We start from the raw sequence: 20,978 nt of genomic DNA on the forward strand, positions 1-20,978 counted from the left end.
GACGCTTCGACTCCTTTCGCAAGTCGAGATTCCTAACCCGATACTCGTGCTCTTGATCAACGATATTCGCAAAGTTGATGTTGGCGTTTCCAGCGGCTTTAAACTGTCTCAGTAAACTTTTGAAATTCGATTTCACAATAGGTATGTTCAACGCGTCTCGTACACAATTCGCGTCATGACGCCGTGCACTCGACCCGGTCCATCTTTCGAGGTACGCACTGCACCCAAAGCATTTGATTTTGTCTTCAAATCCTAGCCAGTAGTATCCCCCAGACGCTAAATCTGTGCGTGTTGCGTATGATACTTTAGAGAATTTGGTGAACGTGGCGAGTCTGTATAATTCAGTGCGGTGTGAACCGGAAGCGATATACACTCGTTTCTGTCCGGGCGGATCAGAGTATCTCTCCATTGACGTTATGCCAAGCTCTTTCATAAACATGGAGTACTAAGACAGAGCTTTTTGTGTCTAAACCTGTACCATAGCTCACACATATATATTCCTAGTTTATCCTTGCGAGCTCTATCGATTACTGGTTGGTTGTACTTTTATGTGTGATTGACAACCGTTAGCTGTCGCTATTGCACCATTTATATATGTGTTATACCAGGAGCGGTCAACTTCTGCAGCCCGCGGGGCGTGTATAGCATAATTAGGTACTCGGTGGTGCGAATTGCTGAATCGATACATTATTCGACCACCGATCAGCATATGCCAGGAATAAATCGTATTCAATCAATGTATTTTAACAACAGCAATGTCAATGCAAAGCCGTATCTCGCCGATATTAACGAGGACAAAGTGGATTTGAGAACAGTATTTTTATACAGGCACCGCCATGTCTGCTTCTCTCTCACGGTGCAATACTTAAATAAGATTTCATAGTGGTCTATAAGCCCGATACCCTAAATTGACAGAGTCATCAATTCGTTAAAGTTGTTTTCTAACGACATTACAGAGAACAACGCGTACCAGTAAACACAAACCGAATTGTCCCACTGTTGCGTCAATTCACCGCCGACTCAGTATGAGACACTCTCGACCAGCGAATGTACATTAGGCAACCGAAACAGGTGACCTTGCGAAGGGGGTGTTTTCGATAACACCGATACGGCAACTTAATTCTTTCTACCGACAATGTGATGGAGAGCGGCTTAATTCATCAGACAAAGACTGGAGGCAACAATAACTAGCAAACACAAATCTAATGGCCACACCGACATTCACAGGTATTCGATAGACCCGAAAATACCAACGTCACCCAACTGCTGTAATGACACGGGTACGATGCGGGGTACGAAGCATTTTGAACGGTGTTGCTCAGTTGCGGTTCTTGGCCTTCCAAGACCTCTGTTAGCATCAGTCTATCTCACTGTTTGGAGTGCCAATGACAATCGTCGTAATAGTGATCACTCGGTCATGTGTAGAATATAGAAATTGACGCCTGGCCTATTTGCAAGACCTCATGGCTTTGGCAAACTTACTAAAGCGGAAATTCACAAAGTCACTTGCGTACGTGGTTTTGAATGTTTGTTATCATCGAGTCTGGCCATAAATAGACATGGGGACAAATTTGATGCGTTCAGCACAATATACGTTTACCACATCTCATTCCGGACCGTAACCGATCGTTTACCGCACCCTCTATATGACAAACGTCGCTTTTGCTCATAGGTAAGCCGATGATCTGTGAAAACACATGCGCTAACGTGCCATTTCGTTATTCCTTCAACGTCACATGACCGCCTATGAAGGCTTTTTGGGTACCCACCAATACAGTGTTGAAACGTGATCCATAGGGACCCCACTGCGTGCTATACGCCTAAATAAATATGTTTACTCGAGTATACACCTGGTGTGGAGCAGTGAAGTGGATGCAGAAAGTAAATTAGACAACGCAAACCAGTTGACAACGTCGATTAATATACGGGGGTTGATAAATTTTGTCAAGTGACTTTTGAATGAGTGTTATTTGTTTGGTGTTTGATGGATAAGATTGTATTCAATCATAAACTACTAATATACTTCTTGTGGTGCTAAACCTGATTATACAGATGAATCAGACAGTATTCCGCCAATTGTTTTGTTCGTTTTCTCTCTATCTGTAATTATTCCCCCTTTTTTAATTGCCGCACAGTCAGAAGGGAATTCCCCTCCAGTATTGCTGCAAAACTGAGAATGAGCTAATTCTTTCACTGTTTATTATATTGATAATTCTTGTTTGTTCAAGTAAATAGGGTGCATGCGGGCAAATCGCCCATTACTCATACTACTGGTGGTAGTGGCACGCGGCTCTTATGTCTTATGGCGGGGGTGGCACGCGGCTCTTATGTCTTATGGCAGGGGTGGCATGCGGCTATTGTGTCTTGTGGTCGCGCGGTAACCCTTTTCAGTATAGGGTGCGGTCGCACGCGGCTTCGAAATCCCGTGTTCGCACGACCACCGTTTTTGACCCCACTCGGCCGCGATTCGTAATGGGTTCTTATGGATGTGGTGGTGAGTCGTACTTTCGGGTATAGGCTGCGTTGGTGACTCGTATGGAAAACCCGTAGTGGTGATTCGTACTTTTTGCTATAGACTGTGGTGGTGATTCGTTCGTCATGTATTTTTACGGGGTCTCTGGTGATTCGCCATGTGTTCTTATGGGTGCGGTCATGAATCGCCCTTAAACTGGAAATTCACTAAACCGCAGTGCATTGTGCGATTTTGAAAAACAGATGTTTGCGCTTGCGTTTTGACATGTGTGACCCACTAAATACGTCCGTTTTGGAAACGCGGCCTGTTGTGCAAGAGGATTTCGATCGTGCGCGACCTATATTGCACATACAATCGTTGTATTTATTACTGGGAAATCAAATGCTTAACAAAAACACGCAACTAATCATTTGCCAACTCTAACATTACCAAAAAATTCCAGTATTGTTGATTGAAAATCCCTGAGTCCTTATTATTAAGAATGTTATAGTGCGCTTGCACATAACGCGATCGAGTTGCAATGCGGTGAGTTGAATCGAAATATTTCAACCTACTTTGTCATATCGCGATTTGAAGTAGGCTTGTCAGACATGCTCGCAAACTTTCCCTCCGTTGTATTTCAGATTAATTTATTCACACGACCACCATCGCTGTCTTCGCATTTACACAAGCGCCTACTGTTCCCGCTCGCAGTTTCAGCACGACATTTCAACTTGTCACAATAGCTGATTATTCACATATTGATTTGGAGCTAAAGAAATCTTGAACAAGTTATCGGGTTATGTTTTGTTGTAATTGAGTGTACGGAAATAGTATCACGTCTCGACATCTTACCATCTTACCATATTCAAAGAGTCAACCACAAAAACATTATCAAGTAAATCCGTTTGTAACTTACCCGACCAACTCAAACAGTATCAGTATGAAAAACAGCCAAGCATACACGAGTCCATACCAACACTAAAACCTAAAATCCATAACAAGTTCGGTTGTATTCATATCCCTACGGCACATCTTTTTTATTCAACTTTAAAAGTCGTTACTATTCTGTAAGATAGAGGAATTACTACGCGGTATATTCTGCAAGACAAAGTATTATTACTCGATATATTTTGTAAGACAAAAGTAATTACTCTTCGGTACAGGTGACTTGAGATTAACATAATATGTTTGAGTATACGAGATTTGAAAGTCCGACCAGCGTAGTTGAGAATTCATTTCTTACAATCGAACGGTGGTGTTGTATTCAAAGTTATCGTGCTGTGAACATAAGGATTGACACATTGATTTGACAAATGAGATTTTGTAATAGTTGATCATTGCTTCATTATTAAATTATTTGCGTTAATTAGACCCAGCGTTATGGTAAATGTTATGACAACAACAAACTTTTCAGTACTGTAACAGATCCCTGTTGTCGTTCAACCATGAAATGTGTATATCTCGTAACCGAGAGACATCCTGTTCTAGAGTAATTTGCCTCTAGTATAAAACTACTGATTCGAGATAGTCAGTAGACTCATTTGCTAAACCTACTTGTAACAACGTCTGAAATATATTCGTATGTCTTGCGTATATCGGCTTCTTAAGAAGATCTCACCAGGATACAGTACAGGACTCCAGGTTAAGTAGTCAGCCAGCTAAACCTATAATACTTTGGTTAGCTATACTTCTACTCACCAGGACACACACACATTGTATTACTGCATGATGACCCGAGCGAGATCTTAAACGCTACTTCGTTACGTACGAGGACTTTTGACGTTGCCATCGAACTATCAAATTATCAGGATTCCGGACATTGATCAAATTACGGTACGTGCTTATATTGCAACTCTGAAATAAGTATCGCGACAGCCTATATTTCCCTAGCCAATTCGTGTATTACATGTTATATATTATTATATATTGTGAGCATGTTATGTCTCCTTGGCTAGTAACTATACCTACAGTCGTTAATTCTAACGTTGATATCCCTAAAATTGTAAGCCCGTAAGAGCTTTCCCAGGTAAGATTAACGGAATGAATGACGATGTGTCTAACAGCGATAACTTCTCAGATTTGATATTTCCTGTGGTTATATGTGATTCAGCTTCACAGAGCGTGTCTAATATAAGTGTTATTCAGGATCATAAATTAGATATTCCCGCTTTGCGTGATGAAGTAGTTGATACTCACGCACATGTTGAACGTTGGTTGGCTAGTTCGCTTTCAAATGTTGATTCACTAATTAACACCAACGTCGTTCAGGACAATTCCCTTTTTGATGAGAAATCGCAGTTGAATAAAAACGCGCGCGCCGCACAAATCGATGTTTCGACTAGATTACGCTTGCGTCTAGTTTACGCGCTGCTAACTATTGCCCACTTAATTTCTGTTCAAATGTTAGATAGTGCACAGCAGAGTAACGTCGCGGGCTTGGGCGCTTGCGCGCAAACTGTGCGATTCATGCCTTTCAAATTGGCTCTCAGTAGAATTCGGAAAGCATTACAGCTTTTTCATTCAATCGAAAACTCGCTTAAATCTTCAGCGGGAAGGCACATTATGTGCTGGCGTCACACGAATTACGATAAAAAGGCACGCCAATGTACTGATGTTCGCTCTTGGCACTGGATTGATTTTTGTGAAAATTTGACAGAATCAGTGCTGGTTCAGGAATTTAGTTGTGGTAGAATCTGTTTACAGCATCCCTGCGTTGGTGGTGTGGTGGCTATGCCCGCTTCGGAGTTTGACCGTGTTATTTTTGTTCTGTCTTTAGTTTTACAGGGTCCATTTTACATGAGACTGTTTCGTGAACATGATTTCCTTTTGGCCTTAAAAGCGCCATGTTTTATTTCACCGATTCAGCCATGGGCGTGGTGCAGTCGATACCACGTGGACGTCATACGTCAGAGACACGTTTTCCATACATGTCGCAATTTACAGACCGCGAGAAAATTCTTATTTTGCAGCCAGACGACCGCATTTTCGTTTCAGAACATGATTGCTCCCACTCAAATTCGGGTTACATGAAACCTTTTCCTGTTGGAAGTGTCTACTCGTCCGGACCCGGACGAATAAAGTTCCTCAGGCTATTCGTCCGGCGTAAGCATGCCACAACTGCAGAATGGGTGCCGGGATTTCCGGAACTGTGGGCCGTAACTGCGGCATGGATTCCGAGAGTAGGTTCGCCTCTTATGAAGACTTTGGAGAAATACCAGAAAGAAAATTACGTCCAGCTCTACTAGAGAGATTCACGTACGCTCGATGCAGTAAGAAAGCGAACCACTCGGCGAAATTTCAATGATGCGCTCAAGTATGGCCAGATATCTTTTCACTGCATCCACGGCGGCCGCAGATTTCAGAGCTTATCTAAGGGTCTACGACCTAACCAACGGTAAGTAAGCGTTACGTATGATACGGAATTTCCACCGGGTCCACAACCACATGAACATGAAGAAGCAATGTTCCCCATGAGCATTTTGTAGTCTTGGTATCGTGAAATTAGGGTTAAATTAGCCTCAGCCTAAACCCCAACCCATTCCTATGACACCCCACCACCTCATCTTACGACACCCTAATCCTAACCCACACGTGCTGACACCCCAATCCCTAACCCCACACATGCAACCGCAACCCCTATCCTAACCCCGCACACGCAACTGCAACTGCAACCACACCCCCACCCTAATCCTAACCCCACACATGCCACCTCATCTTACGACACCCTTCTAACCCCACACATGCAACCGCAACCCTGCCACCCCTATCCTAACCCCGCATACGCAACCCAACACATGCAAACCCCACACATGCAACTGTAACCCCACCACCTCATTTTACGCATACGCAACCCCGCACACCCCACCACCTCATCTTACGACACCCTAATCCTAACCCACACGTGCTGACACCCCAATCCCTAACCCCACACATGCAACCGCAACCCCTATCCTAACCCCGCACACGCAACTGCAACCACACCCCACCCTAATCCTAACCCCATCTACGACACCCTTCTAACCCCACACATGCAACCGCAACCCTGCCACCCCTATCCTAACCCCGCATACGCAACCCAACACATGCAAACCCCACACATGCAACTGTAACCCCACCACCTCATTTTACGCATACGCAACCCCGCACACGCAACTGCAACCACACCCCCACCACCTCACCCCACACATGCAACTGCAACCCCACCACCTCATCTTACGACACCCCAATCCTAACCCCACACATGCAACCCCGACACCCCAATCCTAACCCCACACATGCAACCACAATCCCGCCACCCCAATCCTAACCCACCCGACCCTAATATCCCCCACCCCAACGCGAAAATCAATTTATTTTAACGTTTATAAATTCTCACATGTTCATAGGAAGCATTGGTTTCATGGAGACCACTTCCTGATGTGTGGAGAATAACGAAGAAGTGCCCCCTTTTTAGCTCGCTACTGGACTACGAGTAGCGGCACTGCCACACATGCTGTGCATTACGCTTGAAATACAGGGTAACGTATCACGATTTCATTGCAGCACTTTCCGTAAAGAGTGCCAAGCTCATATCAGGTTTAGTACATCAGAGGATGGGCAGTATCTCATAGTGAAGAGTATTAATGAACAGCATAACCACGGGTTGAGCAAGGTAATATGCGATTATCACTATTGAATCAATAAATGACAACTAATGCATAATCACCGTTATATTGTTGGAATTTATTGCAGGTCGCCTTCGATCACTTGCCACATCAGCGTAAGTTAGACTCGCAGCAGAAAGAAGAGATCAAAGAACTGCTGAGGCTGAAGGCAAATAAAAAGCTACTACAGAATCATTTACAGAATTCGTTAGGTCGGGTCGTGCTTCTAAAAGACCTGCACAACATCGCGACTGCTAGAAGTACCAATGAATTATCAGAACTAGAGGCGACAGTAAAGGAGCTGAAAGAAATTCCAGGTAAAACAATTATGTGACGGTACCCAATTTTGATACTTATACTGATACTGTGTTTAGGAGCTATTGTGGAAATAGTGGTATCAGAAGAAAATGTCTTGAATGGTATTTTTTTTTCAAGACAAGGAAATGCGACTGACATATCAGAAATATCCTGAAATATTGTTCATTGATGCAACATACAAGTTGAACGACTTGAGAATGCCACTTTATCTGATGATTGTCGAAGATGGTAATGGAGAAAGTGTAGTAGTTGGTGTGTTTGTGTTGGCGTCGGAAGATGCAACATCCATAGCCCAGATGGCAAAAATCTTCAAAAGAAATAATAGTAGATGGAGTGAAACGGTCACAATCATGGCAGACAAAGATTTTACCGAGCGCCAAGTCTTCAAGGCAGAATTCCCAGATGCAAAAATTCTGATATGCCTATTTCATGTCTTGAGGACATTCCGCAGAGAATTGACATGCGACAAAATGGGAGTAACTGCATCACAGCGGCTTGAAATTTTGAGTATTGTTGAAGAAATGGCCTACGCAAGGTCTCACCAACGTTACGGGGAATTGTACGCAAAACTGGTTGAAAATGGACCAGAAAATGTTGTGACATACTTCAACAAAAACTGGCATAACATCAAAGAGGAGTGGGTGTATGCCCACAAAAATTGTGGTGTGACTTTTCAAAATCAAACGAACAATAGAGTTGAGTGCATCAATCAAAAATTGAAGGACGTCATTGCAAAGTAGGCCTACTCAAATCTGCAGCTATTTTTTCGAAATTTATTGCCTGTCCTGGAGTCTCTACGCACAGAGCAATCCCATCGAGCTATTTCGATTCTGCAGAAAGTGCCTGCGATGCCATTTGAGGTGGGTAGTGTGCAGCACCAGTACGGTCAGATCCTCACACCGCATGCTCTTGAGAAGGTTATTCATGAGCTCAACATTGGTGCAAAAGAAAATCAATCGCAGATAAATCAAGACCTTCAAATTTCTGCGAATGACTGCAATTGCCATTTTCGCAGGTCGATGAAATTACCTTGTCATCACATTTTCCGCTTTCGTCGACAATATTCTCGAAGCTTATTCTGTCCAGATTTATGTGCAGTGCGGTGGACACTCGAATACTACAGGATAAACAATAACGTTCTCTCAGATCATGAAATTGAATTCCATGCTGGGGCCTTTGGGTCACAAAGCCGAAGCCCATCACGTCACAGTTTCAAAAGTTCAAAAAAACCAATTTGATAGCCCAAAAATTAGCTTCGATCGTATCCGAGTCATCCATGTCTGAATTCAACAGCAAAATCGAAGTGTTGGAACTACTGGTGCAGGAATGGGGCAGTGGACGTGCAGTAGCACTGTCTACCAGCAACCCAGCTGAAACACAAGGTTAATAGATAATTTAGAAAAAATTATAATTCATAACACCGACTTTTATAACAGAAACTGAATCAATAAACCTCCAACGAAAGTCTGTACCTGGGACCAATAACACTACAGCAGGTACTGCCTCTGTACCTGGGACCAATAACACTACAGCAGGTAGGCCTACGTCTATTGTGCACTCGTTAACACTTGATATTTATTTCTGTATCCTCTCCATTTCTGGTAGGTTGTGTTGATTCTAACAAAGATGGATCTCATGCCTCTGTACCTGGGACCAATAACACTACAGCAGGTACTGCCTCTGTACCTGGGACCAGTAACACTACCGCAGGTACTGCCACTGTACCTGGGACTAATAACACTACAGCAGGTACGTCTATTGTGCACTCATTAACACTTGATATTTATTTCGGTATCCTCTCCGTTTCTGGTAGGTTGTGTTGATTCGAACAAAGATGGATCTCATGCCTCTGCGAAGGAAAAGACGGTGGTGATTGTTGAGACATCAGGTTAGTTAGCATTTTACTTGAAATGTTATTCTAGTCTATTAGTTGCAGACAACACTACATCACCAAGTAATGTAGGCCTATCAGTCATTCATTCAATCAATCAATCAACCATACATACACTATTCACAAGCAACATCTCAGGTTAATTAAGCTACCAGACATCATGTTATTAGGACTGCTTTCACAAAATATCAGTATCAATAAACTCCTATATTTGTTGCAATTTGATTACAATAAAGAAATTATCTTAAATCACAGACCAGGTCACTATACTCACTGGATTTAGATGTATGTTGCAATTTCATGATGTTTGCATGTTTGTTTACCTTCAGATTGCGCTATAGCAGTGTCCGAAGTCTGTGATGCAGAAAATAGCACCCCAGCAGTGTCCTTAGACTGTAGCAAAATCACCATGATACCAGACAAGTTCACGGGTTGGTGTCAAATAAATCCAAACTTTATCTTGCTACACTATAGTAAAACTGATCTTGCTGTTTCAGATCTTTCCAACATTCATCTGCCATCAAAACTGAAAAAAAGAGGACGCCCAAAAGGCTTGGAACAAACTGTGGTTGGCCTTCCGAAGAAGAAGAAATGTGACACTCCAGTTCCATTTAAAAAAATACATCCTAAAGACAGAGACCGATGTAAGTTTATTTCATGCAGAACTTCAGCAAATTTCACTTCTGCCTTATTCACAGTGATGCTGTCATGGTTTGTATCACCATCTGACACTAATGAAGCAGTGTATGGAAAGAAATTGGGCAGTAAGTCTGTCACGTCTGACACTCGTCTCATCCCCAACAGCTGCCTTGATGAGACTGTGAATATACTCCACATCAAGAATTACTTCGCATATGATGGATGGGCTGCTGTGATGAAGGCATTCCAAAGTAAATATAGTCAGAAAGACTGGTACTGTGGAGTATGCGACCTTCAACTTACAAAGAGCAATTCAATTCGTTGCGACTCCTGTCTCAACCGGGATCATCTTCTATGTGCTGGACTAAACACTTACCCTAAACAAAACAAATGGTTCTGTGGCCGCTGCAAAAAATAACAGATGCCTCTGTTAGAAAAATATGTAGCGGCAACTTTGACATTGAAAGTAGGCTACTTAGTTTTCATGATTGATGTTCCCAGTGAAAACACGCTATCAATGCTTGAATATCTTGAAAGCAGCAAATTGTATGCACAGCATTTACTGTCACCTGCAATAAGGAATGTGCGGAAATGCCAGCATGCATACCAGATTAACACCCAATGATCATATAAACATTGAAGTTGTACACAAATATTTTTCGAACAGTTTGTCGTATGTGTTCGATGACTTTTTCATACCTGCTTAAGTTGTTCACTCCCTTAATACAGGACCCTCACCGAAGGGAAATATCTACTTGGGCCCATTTAATAGTTACCTAACCAAGAGATCTATCGACTGACCGATCATTTTGAATGGATTACCATCTGTGAACTGCTGTATGGCAGATTATAAAAAAAATTACCTCATTACCTCTTGTCACCGTAATAACACTCTTGCCATACCTAATTACCTCTGATAGTCCTATTAACACTCTTGACCTACCTGATTACCTCTGATAGTCGTATTAACACTGTTGCCCTACTTTGCCCAGACATTGCTTCATTCATTCATTCATTTGCTATCATTTAATTTTTCTTCATCTTTTCAGCTACAATTCGTTACAGACGGATGATGCAGAGACAATGTAGGCATATACTCGTTTCATGGGGTTTTTATCAGACCACTTGACTTCCAAGGCTGTATCGATCTCTCCTATCCGACACCAAATACTGGTATTTTTCTCCTATTAACACTGTTGCCCTACTTCGCCCAGACATTGCTTCATTCATTCATTTGCTATCATTTAATTTTTCTTCATCTTTTCAACTACGATTTGTTACAGTCAGATGATGCAGAGACAATGTAGGCATACTTGTTTCATGCGGGTTTTATCAGACCACTTGACTTCCATGGCTGTATCGATCTCTTCTATCCGACATCAAATACTGTGCATGCACATGTTTTCTGTATGATCATTGCTGCTGTCCATTTGTTCTGTATTTCTGTTGTATGAAAATAAAGACGCACAGTCTCTCTCAGTTGGTATTCCAATCATTACTGCGCAGCAACATCAAGTATGAGTACTCGTAGTACAGCAGAGGTGACAATTCCGTCTTAGCTGTGCAAGTTCACGTACAATTGGTTAGGTCAATGGCGCTTGCATGAGTTCAGAAATAGGTGGAGACAACAAGAATTTCAGCGAATCGTTCGTGTTCTGACTGCATCCGGTTATTTAACGATAGCACTTTGGAGCTCTTCGTATGGCGCAAACATTCCCTCGGAGCTCCAATTATGAGCTTACAAATCACTATCCTACTTGTTCTTACTACATTAAGCGTAGGTAAACATCTCTTGTAAAGGTAAAGGTGGGCGTCAAGTTCTGATACTTTCACCACAGCTATTTGCAATTATTAGTATGGCGTAAACTTTCCCTCGGAGCTATAATTATGAGCATACAAATCAGTAACAGTAACCATTGAAATCAGTAACCAGAAGGGCGAATAAATAATGTACAAAACCGAAGCCTGTCAAAAACGCATACAGTCTCCATAGTAACGGGCCTACGTCACACGGTGCCGGACGAATAGCCTGAGAAAATTATTCGTCCGGGTCCGGACGAGTAGCCACTGCCTTTCCTGTTTCCCGCGATATAGAACACGACGTATATGTGTCGCGAACAGGATATACTCCGCGAGATTTTACCTTGCGCGGTTAATGCAAATTTACACGTGCTCGTTTTTTTACTACTGAATTGTCTCAGATCCTCTTACAGGCTTGACAAAGTATATTGTGCGAGCTAAATTTTTATACTTTAGGCAAACTTATTAAATTGGTATTGCCTTTCAAATTTCTCAGCGATACAGCGCTTATCGCAGCTCAGGACGTTGTAATTAGAATTACACGCCGTCCATTGTTAACTGCTTCTACAGGCGCACGTACATGTTGCGCGCCTCGGTACAAGAAGTGGTTTTAATTTTCTTTCAACCTACACGTTGGCGTGATCTTGCGTTAGTGCGCATTATAAATTTTCTGCTAAACTTCGTTATTTTTGAGGTATCCTAGAGCGCTTAGTGCGTTCGCTTGGGTAGTTATAGAGAAGTTGGCTCAGTAACGCGCCATATTCGATTCATACGACACTGGATTGGCCTTGAGCGCCCAGTGGACATATAGGGTTTCTGCGTAATTGATTGTACATGCTTTAAAATTGGTATACGGTTCTTTAACCTCAAATTGCGTTCCGAATATGTGATTATCTGGCTATGTTTATCGAATGAAGGACATTGTTTAAATGATCTCAGCAAGCACCGCCGTTGTATGGGATTCAGCTCACTGCGCAAAATTCGCTGTTCCCCCCGGTTTGCTGTCAAGAAATTCCCCCATTTAATGCAGTTTCGACAACGTTTACCTCATGTAACAAGAATTGAGATGAAGTCACCGTGTTTGAGTTTTAGATGTTTGGTAGTGTTTTTCCCTCATACCGAACCACTATCCAGTCGGGAATATATGCGGAAGCTGGGACGCCAGCGCCAGCATACGACTTTTATAGTGATGATCCTGCTGGTACAGGATCTATCCGATTCTCAATACCGAAATCTTGTGTCCAATTTGATTTCATTCGAATGTAACGTTGATCATCAAATATAGGCTATGCGATTCAGAAATCGCTTATTCCACATATTGCAAATTCTGCATTATAATTATATTTCAGTTGACGCCAATGGAGTGCACCGTTATTGGTTTGTCATGGGAATTTTTTCATTGATCAGTAATGCTTCCGGCAATCTGTTGTTATAGTACAGAAAAGCTTATTTTTCCTGGCGGTCACTTTGTCGGCTCGGCCGTTGGTTCGTTGGTCAGAATCTATCACGTCTAGCTACTTTATAGATAACGGAACAGCGCATTTCGGTTGAAATATTCTAAATATCCGTATCCCACGAAAAATGTTCAATAATTATTTTTCATATAATATGGCATTCTCATTTCGCAGAACGCGTCTGTAACTCAAATTCAAATCTCATTACATGATTGGTAAAGTATATAGTTGAATCGAAGCGCCACGTAGCTTACTGAGACGTTCTTAGAATGTCCAGTAAGGTGGATCCTTTGCCTGGAAGGATTATGATAGCATTTTATCACACGTATATCTCCGCATGTTTTTCATTCAGTACTTGCGTGAGTTGTCTGCTTCTCATATCGCCAATCGTTTATATTACACCTTTACGGCCTTAAATGCTGTTAGGTGCAGCCTTTGTTATTTCATTTGGAATTACCGAATGACCTGCCTTACGTCACGTCAACATAGGTGACCCGTCACGAAGTACTTCTAGATATGATTTTCTCTACTTCTACTTCGTAATATTTTGTGATCTACTTACTTACTTTTCGCTAATTCAGTTGTCAAGTAGAAGTAGTGTGATCCTCCAATAAGGAAGATAGCCTGAGGAATTTCAGGGCTGTTTCACGGAGTACCGACATTAATTTTCATCAAAGTCAAGTGAAGCCAGGATTTTTTTTTCGCTTCGCGCACAGTCGTTGTAAATTGACAAATATGTTTTCCGCGAAATGTCGGTGAATATAAATTAGGTTCCGTATTGTGTTGTTCCACTCATACGGCATTGCCGCCCATATAAAATTTCATCACAGTAACTATGGCCCTCAAAACTCTTGAAACTACCATTTCGTCAAATAGTTACCCTCCATATAGCTTGTAGTTACAGGGCTTTGGAGACATTTATTTCATTTTATTTTATTGTTGTTTTTATCTTGTGTCGTATTCGTGCAAAGCCTAGTTGTTAAGTCCTTTTCAAAGTGATGCTGGCTGTCGTGTGCTATTTCAGATTGCTCGCACGATTCCGAACTCGCATTCACCTCCGGTGCATCAAGCTCTCATAGTGGAAGGGACATCGAACGTTTACGATCGACTTGGGGAAAAATTCTAGCATTATTTCGTGTTACGAAATCGAAAGTACCGATTCGCAACGAAACGATAATCGAGGAAACGGTTGACGCCGGCAGCACACTACCAACTGCGGCAGACGGATGCTGACTGTTGACCACATGTCCGCAGCAGATTACCGACGTAATACCGCTCTCTGCCTCAATCGACCGACCAGCGTCGACAACAAAATGCGTAGCCATGTGAAATATGCAGTTATGGTACTGCGAGAGCCAATTCCCTGAAGTCTGTTCAAGCCAGACCACACGGGAATTCAAACATATATTACGCTGTTTCCCACACCGAAAAGAAGAGCCAGACCCCATTTGAAACCTGCTTTGTATATGCTACAGCAGGCAGATATGTCCCCAGCTATTGAGTAGCAGATGTGCATGGCGAGATTGAAGTAAACGTCGATTTTACTCAATCGTACTATATACTGATCGAAGTATATAAGTACCGCATTTTTAAACAGCCACGCTTGTACATATTGGTGGCCAGGACACACACACATTGTATTACTGCAGTACAATTGTTATTAACATAGTAAGTTGTAAAACTATGCGTGTCTGAAATGTTCTTGATAGGAAAATTACTCCACCTTGGTAAAAATCACTCTGCGTATCGCGGATATCAGGAAATATTTTACAAATGTAATTGTTTCCAGTAACCAAGACTAAAGATGAAACAACAATATCGGTATTATTACATTCAACAACCAGTACAATTATTAAAATCTATCGTTTGCTATAACCGGTGCTAAAGATGTAATAATTCCATTATTCATATATTGAACACCCGATACAAAATGCTTTATTATCACAATTCGTAACGAGTAATTGTAACGACTAAGTGTAGAGTCAGTATATCACAATGACACGTCGTTACTATTGAATCTGGCAATTGATACGATTTATTGTCGGGATTTGTGACAGCGCATTGAAACATACACAACTTACAAAGTGTGAAAATATCACTTTGGGTATCGAGTACCGTTTGAAGCGTGCGATCAATACATAATTCCGTTCGCACTCTCTACAGTCCAGTTCGTCCGGTGACATTTCGAAACGGTCATCGCCACATCGCTCGTCATATCGGTAACATTTTGAAACGGCATCGTCACAAGGCTATTGACGTCGATTCTGTTGGTCATATCAAAGAACATGTCAATCCGTTTTAGAATGTACCGTTTTTCAAGTCCCTGCACCATAGTGTTACCATAGTGTTTTATTCAGACATTTTGACTCTGGAAAATCCAAAGCACGAACCCGGACATCGCGGACATGTCGAAACCTATTGTCCAATTTCCAAAACATACACGTCGATGTACAACAGTACATTACATGTGGGTAACTGAGGGTTTTGATGGGATGCACCAGAACAAGTGAATATGCGATTACACAAATGTATCGGAGTCGTTGTTGGTGTATATTTTGTCGCAGTCTGTTGTAACAATATACAAAAAATATCAAATTGACCGGTGTGGTTGTCAGTTTTCGAAACGAAAATGGTATTGTTACCCAGGGAAAAGATAGATTTCCAAGTGAAAACGGTATTGGTACTCAGGTAAATGATAGTTTTCCAAACGAAAAAGGTTTGTTACCCAGGGAGAAAATATATTTCCAAAAGAAAATGGATAGTTACTTTAGGTAAAAGTATTTTTCCAAGTGAAAATGGTTTGTTGTTGTAGGAAAAAATAGATTTGCAAACAAAAAGGGTTTTGTTACTCTAGGAAAGGATAGAACCCAAAGTGAAAATGTATTGTTACTCTGGGTAAACGATAGATCTCCAAAGGAAAGTGATGTTTTTACTCAGGTAAACGACGAGCCGCCAAGTGAAAATGGTTTGTTGCTCAGGGAAAAAATATATTTCCAAGTGAAAATGGTTTGTTGCTGAGAGAAAAAATATATTTCCAAGTGAAAATGGTTTCTTACTCTAGGTAAATGTCAGATCTCCAAAGGAAAATGATATGTTTACTCAGGTAAACGACGGACTGCCAAGTGAAAGTGGTAATTTCACATAGGTAAACGTCGTGGGTTCGGTGTCGTTGGTCTTGTTAAACGTAGCTGTCGAGTTGTACAATATACTTGTCGTGAATATAGAATTACGAAGGGAGAGAATGAAATTGCTATTATGAGTGCCAGAAGGTTGTTGTATGTAGATTTGACAGTAACCCTATCATTCACATATGACAAACACAATCATGACCGTGAATACATGTAACTAACTTGTTCGGTCTCGATAAATGCAAAAGAGTTGATTCGTTTTTTGAAACCGTAGCGAAGACCACATGTAAATCTAGGCGATAGACTTCTATTTCCTTACATTCAGTCGTGTCGTGTCCATTTTAATACGGGCCCCACATGTATGACATGCACACACTAACACCGTAAAGGGCGTAAACAGAAGTCGATGATTTTGATTAATAAAAATATTTCTTGACTACATCGGAATGTCTATGTTGTAGAACGTAAATACTTTTATGGTGTTGTGTGTTTAATGAAAGCGATTGGTTACAAGTATGTTTTGGGAAAATAAAATTTATTTATCCGTATGTGGCAGTTTGTGAGGAAATAAAATAGATCCGTGGTTTTAATTGGCTTGTGATTGCACTGTTTTAATGTACGCTTCAACATGGAGACTTGACGCTGAACAACAACTCGATTCACTAAACAATTTGTCGCTGGTGTGCAAAGGGTTAGGGAAATTTTAATACAGCTCCATCTACTGGTTGTGAGGACAATCATGTGATGTCTCAGCACTTTTCGTTGGCAAAGTAGATTGATCTGTGTGAAAGATGTAAGGGCCGTGACTAGAAAACATATGTACTCTGTTGTTGGAGTAGCTGATTTATTGCTATGTAATTGACAGAACCCTCGGGTAGTGAGTATGCTTTTCTTTCACGAAAGTTTACGTGGTTCGTTGTAATAGATTTGTGTTAACTACACTCGGATAGATACCGCAATTGTGCTGGACTTACACATGGTATTCGCATACTGTACACATACAAACTTTTGTGTAAACAACTCTGATGTTTCTGTTAGTACTAGTTCTGTGTCGAACTATTTGATTATTAAGATACATGAACAACCATTCAGACAATAAAGTTCTTGTGACATCGAAACAGTTTGAAAGCACCACCAATCATTGTGCAGGTTCGTAGCATGGGAATATCGAGCGAATATTTTCGTGTACCATGAATATCTTTCATATAAACTTGGTATGAAATGAGATACGTGGAATAATAATTAGTGTCCTACAAAAGTAAAACTTGTTGTGTTTGATTGCATACTTTTTTAACATTGTTTGTTGTTGAAACACGGGCGAGTTTACATTTAAATATAGTAAGCAGAGCAACTCAAGTAATAAATATTACTCGTTTGAAAATCGACGACGGGAAAATACCGAGTAACAGTATCAATGTGAGTGGTATATTATTTTTCGAGATATGCAACCAATCTTCTAAGCATAACTTTCAAAAATTCGTCGTGTCATAGAGAAGTCGGTTGTTATGAAATCGAAACAAAAGTACTTTGATTATCACGACAAAGGGAATTGAGATGAATGCAGTGTTTCGGAAGTGAATGTGTATCGTTTGGTATGTTCAGCAATCACTAAATTACCAAAATATCAAACTGTGCATACAACTCGGTTAGGTAAACGATAGAGTTACAAGTCGGATGTAATCTCGATTTACAGATGATGTAAAGCTCAACCACTCCAGTGTGTTTATTGGAAAGTATTTGACACAAACAAAATATTGAAAGAAAACCCACCACTTGGTTTCATTACCGGGTGAGTGAAAATTGTTTTCTGTTGGCTAGGTATGATTTGCATTTAGAAAAAACGATCTACACCGACTAAGCGACGCTGTTTAATATCCGATGAGTGAGTGAAATTTCCTTAGGGTTTGATTTAGAGAGTTAATTGCCGGCGATTCAATCACATACAAGTAACGTCTTTTAGTGGCAGAGTATTGTGACGACATTTACTTTGATGAATGATAATGGGGGGAATCTCCGATTTCTTTGGTCGTGAGCGTTCTACAAATATTTCCGGCATACATTTAGCAAGCAACCTACAATATTCTTTTGTTATGGTAATGACTTTCGCAAGTTTGGTTTTACGATTACAATTACTTTAGAAGATTCAAATGATAATTCATGATCACTACTTTGAGCAACAATACAAACACATTTTGTAGATTTCAGTGTAGCGCCTATTGCGATTTTGTCAAGGCTATGAGTTTTGCGTATACTCAAGTCTAGTAGAATAGGATGCGTCCAGTAAATATATTCCAAATTGCTTCTGTGTTGATCAAAGTCTTGAAGTGTAAATCTGTAGACTTCACAATGTCTTAGAGAGTGCGAACGGAATTATGTATTGATCGCACGCTTCAAACGATACTCGATACCCAAAGTGATATTTTCACACTTTGTAAGTTGTGTATGTTTCAATGCGCTGTCACAAATCCCGACAATAAATCGTATCAATTGCCGGATTCAATAGTAACGACGTGTCATTGTGATATACTGACTCTACACTTAGTCGTTACAATTACTCGTTACGAATTGTGATAATAAAGCATTTTGTATCGGGTGTTCAATATATGAATAATGGAATTATTACATCTTTAGCACCGGTTATAGCAAACGATAGATTTTAATAATTGTACTGGTTGTTGAATGTAATAATACCGATATTGTTGTTTCATCTTTAGTCTTGGTTACTGGAAACAATTACATTTGTAAAATATTTCCTGATATCCGAGATACGCAGAGTGATTTTTACCAAGGTGGAGTAATTTTCCTATCAAGAACATTTCAGACACGCATAGTTTTACAACTTAATATGTTAATAACAATTGCACTGAAAAGTTTGTTGTTGTCATAACATTTACCACAGCGCTGGGTCTAATTAACGCAAATAATTTAATAATGAAGCAATGATCAACTATTACAAAATCTCATTTGTCAAATCAATGTGTCAATCCTTATGTTCACAGCACGATAACTTTGAATACAACACCACCGTTCGATTGTAAGAAATGAATTCTCAACTACGCTGGTCGGACTTTCAAATCTCGTACACTCAAACATATTATGTTAATCTCAAGTCACCTGTACCGAAGAGTATTTACTTTTGTCATACAAAATATATCGAGTAATAATACTTTGTCTTGCAGAATATACCGCGTTGTAATTCCTCTATCTTACAGAATAGTAACGACTTTTAAAGTTGAATAAAAAAGATGTGCCGTAGGGATATGAATACAACCGAACTTGTTATGGATTTTAGGTTTTAGTGTTGGTATGGACTCGTGTATGCTTGGCTGTTTTTCATACTGATACTGTTTGAGTTGGTCGGGTAAGTTACAAACGGATTTACTTGATAATGTTTTTGTGGTTGACTCTTTGAATATGGTAAGATGGTAAGATGTCGAGACGTGATACTATTTCCGTACACTCAATTACAACAAAACATAACCCGATAACTTGTTCAAGATTTCTTTAGCTCCAAATCAATATGTGAATAATCAGCTATTGTGACAAGTGGAAATGTCGTGCTGAAATTGCGAGCGGGAACAGTAGGCGCTTGTGTAAATGCGAAGACAGCGATGGTGGTCGTGTGAATAAATTAATCTGAAATACAACGAAAGGAAAGTTTGCGAGCATGTCTGACAAGCCTACTTCAAATCGCGATATGACAAAGTAGGTTGAAATATTTCGATTCAACTCATCGCATTGCAACTCGATCGCGTTATGTGCAAGCGGTTGTCATGTTGGAAATGTTTGCAACAATGGGCGACATTTCATTGATTGATTCTATTGTGTGTAGTAACACATTAAAATATCGCGATAGTATTTACTGAAACTCTATTTGACAAACGGAAAACTGGATCGCGAATAGAGTTGTAAGTTTCAAGGATTGTTTCAAAGTATAATCTTGAAATGTGACTGGATCAAAGTTGTTAGTCATGTTTGTCAAACATATTTCAATTCACACTATGCCTAGGTTCAAATATTTCATTCTGGATTATCTGAATTTACCTTTAGTACATCCCGCGAATGGATTCCGACACCGCACTATAACATTCTTAATAATAAGGACTCAGGGATTTTCAATCAACAATACTGGAATTTTTTGGTAATGTTAGAGTTGGCAAATGATTAGTTGCGTGTTTTTGTTAAGCGTTTGATTTCCCAGCAATAAATACAACGATTGTATGTGCAATATAGGTCGCGCACGATCGAAATCCTCTTGCACAACAGGCCGCGTTTCCAAAACGGACGTATTTAGTGGGTCACACATGTCAAAACGCAAGCGCAAACATCTGTTTTTCAAAATCGCACAATGCACTGCGGTTTAGTGAATTTCCAGTTTAAGGGCGATTCATGACCGCACCCATAAGAACACATGGCGAATCACCAGAGACCCCGTAAGAATACATGACAAACGAATCACCACCACAGTCTATAGCAAAAAGTACGAATCACCACTACGGGTTTTCCATACGAGTCACCAACGCAGCCTATACCCGAAAGTACGACTCACCACCACATCCATAAGAACCCATTACGAATCGCGGCCGAGAGGGGGTCAAAAACGGTGGTCGTGCGAACACGGGATTTCGAAGCCGCGTGCGACCGCACCCT

General features: G+C 40.8%; 1 protein-coding gene and 1 long non-coding RNA gene across 10 annotated transcripts; one reads left to right on the plus strand and one right to left on the minus strand.

The window, feature by feature from the left end:
- Positions 1 to 6,128: 6,128 nt before the first annotated feature.
- On the plus strand, positions 6,129 to 11,425 carry LOC145455022 (uncharacterized). 9 transcript variants are annotated; one of them, XM_080332979.1, is made up of 9 exons: positions 6,129 to 7,106; positions 7,187 to 7,415; positions 8,658 to 8,798; positions 8,853 to 8,951; positions 9,022 to 9,165; positions 9,230 to 9,304; positions 9,637 to 9,738; positions 9,805 to 9,951; positions 10,996 to 11,425. In XM_080332979.1, exons 1-9 carry the CDS (start codon positions 6,945 to 6,947, stop codon positions 11,073 to 11,075), a joined length of 1,179 nt encoding a protein of 392 aa, XP_080189105.1. In that variant the 5' UTR covers positions 6,129 to 6,944; the 3' UTR covers positions 11,076 to 11,425. The 9 variants fall into 9 exon arrangements, with proteins under 9 accessions (XP_080189105.1, XP_080189101.1, XP_080189098.1 ...); XM_080332975.1 differs by having other exon boundaries at positions 6,134 to 7,106; positions 9,805 to 10,197; XM_080332972.1 differs by having other exon boundaries at positions 6,141 to 7,106; positions 9,022 to 9,087; positions 9,127 to 9,165; positions 9,805 to 11,425.
- On the minus strand, positions 8,049 to 10,534 carry LOC145455024 (uncharacterized). Its single transcript, XR_013920265.1, has 2 exons — positions 10,397 to 10,534; positions 8,049 to 8,590 (listed from the first exon to the last, which is right to left on the minus strand). It is a non-coding gene; the product is annotated as an uncharacterized LOC145455024 (long non-coding RNA).
- Positions 11,426 to 20,978: the final 9,553 nt, after the last annotated feature.

This window comes from Botryllus schlosseri, chromosome 14, assembly GCF_051294905.1.
Source record: "Botryllus schlosseri isolate E-star chromosome 14, Bs_hap1, whole genome shotgun sequence".
Taxonomy (NCBI): Eukaryota; Metazoa; Chordata; class Ascidiacea; order Stolidobranchia; family Styelidae; genus Botryllus; species Botryllus schlosseri.

Coding starts and splice junctions, on each gene's coding strand:
- LOC145455022 (XM_080332971.1), top strand. CDS start 6,945: ATGCTGTGCATTACGCTTGAAATACAGGGTAACGTATCACGATTTCAT. Junction 7,416..8,657: donor GGAGCTGAAAGAAATTCCAG/GTAAAACAATTA, acceptor CCAATTTGATAG/CCCAAAAATTAGCTTCGATC. Junction 8,799..8,852: donor CAACCCAGCTGAAACACAAG/GTTAATAGATAA, acceptor CTTTTATAACAG/AAACTGAATCAATAAACCTC.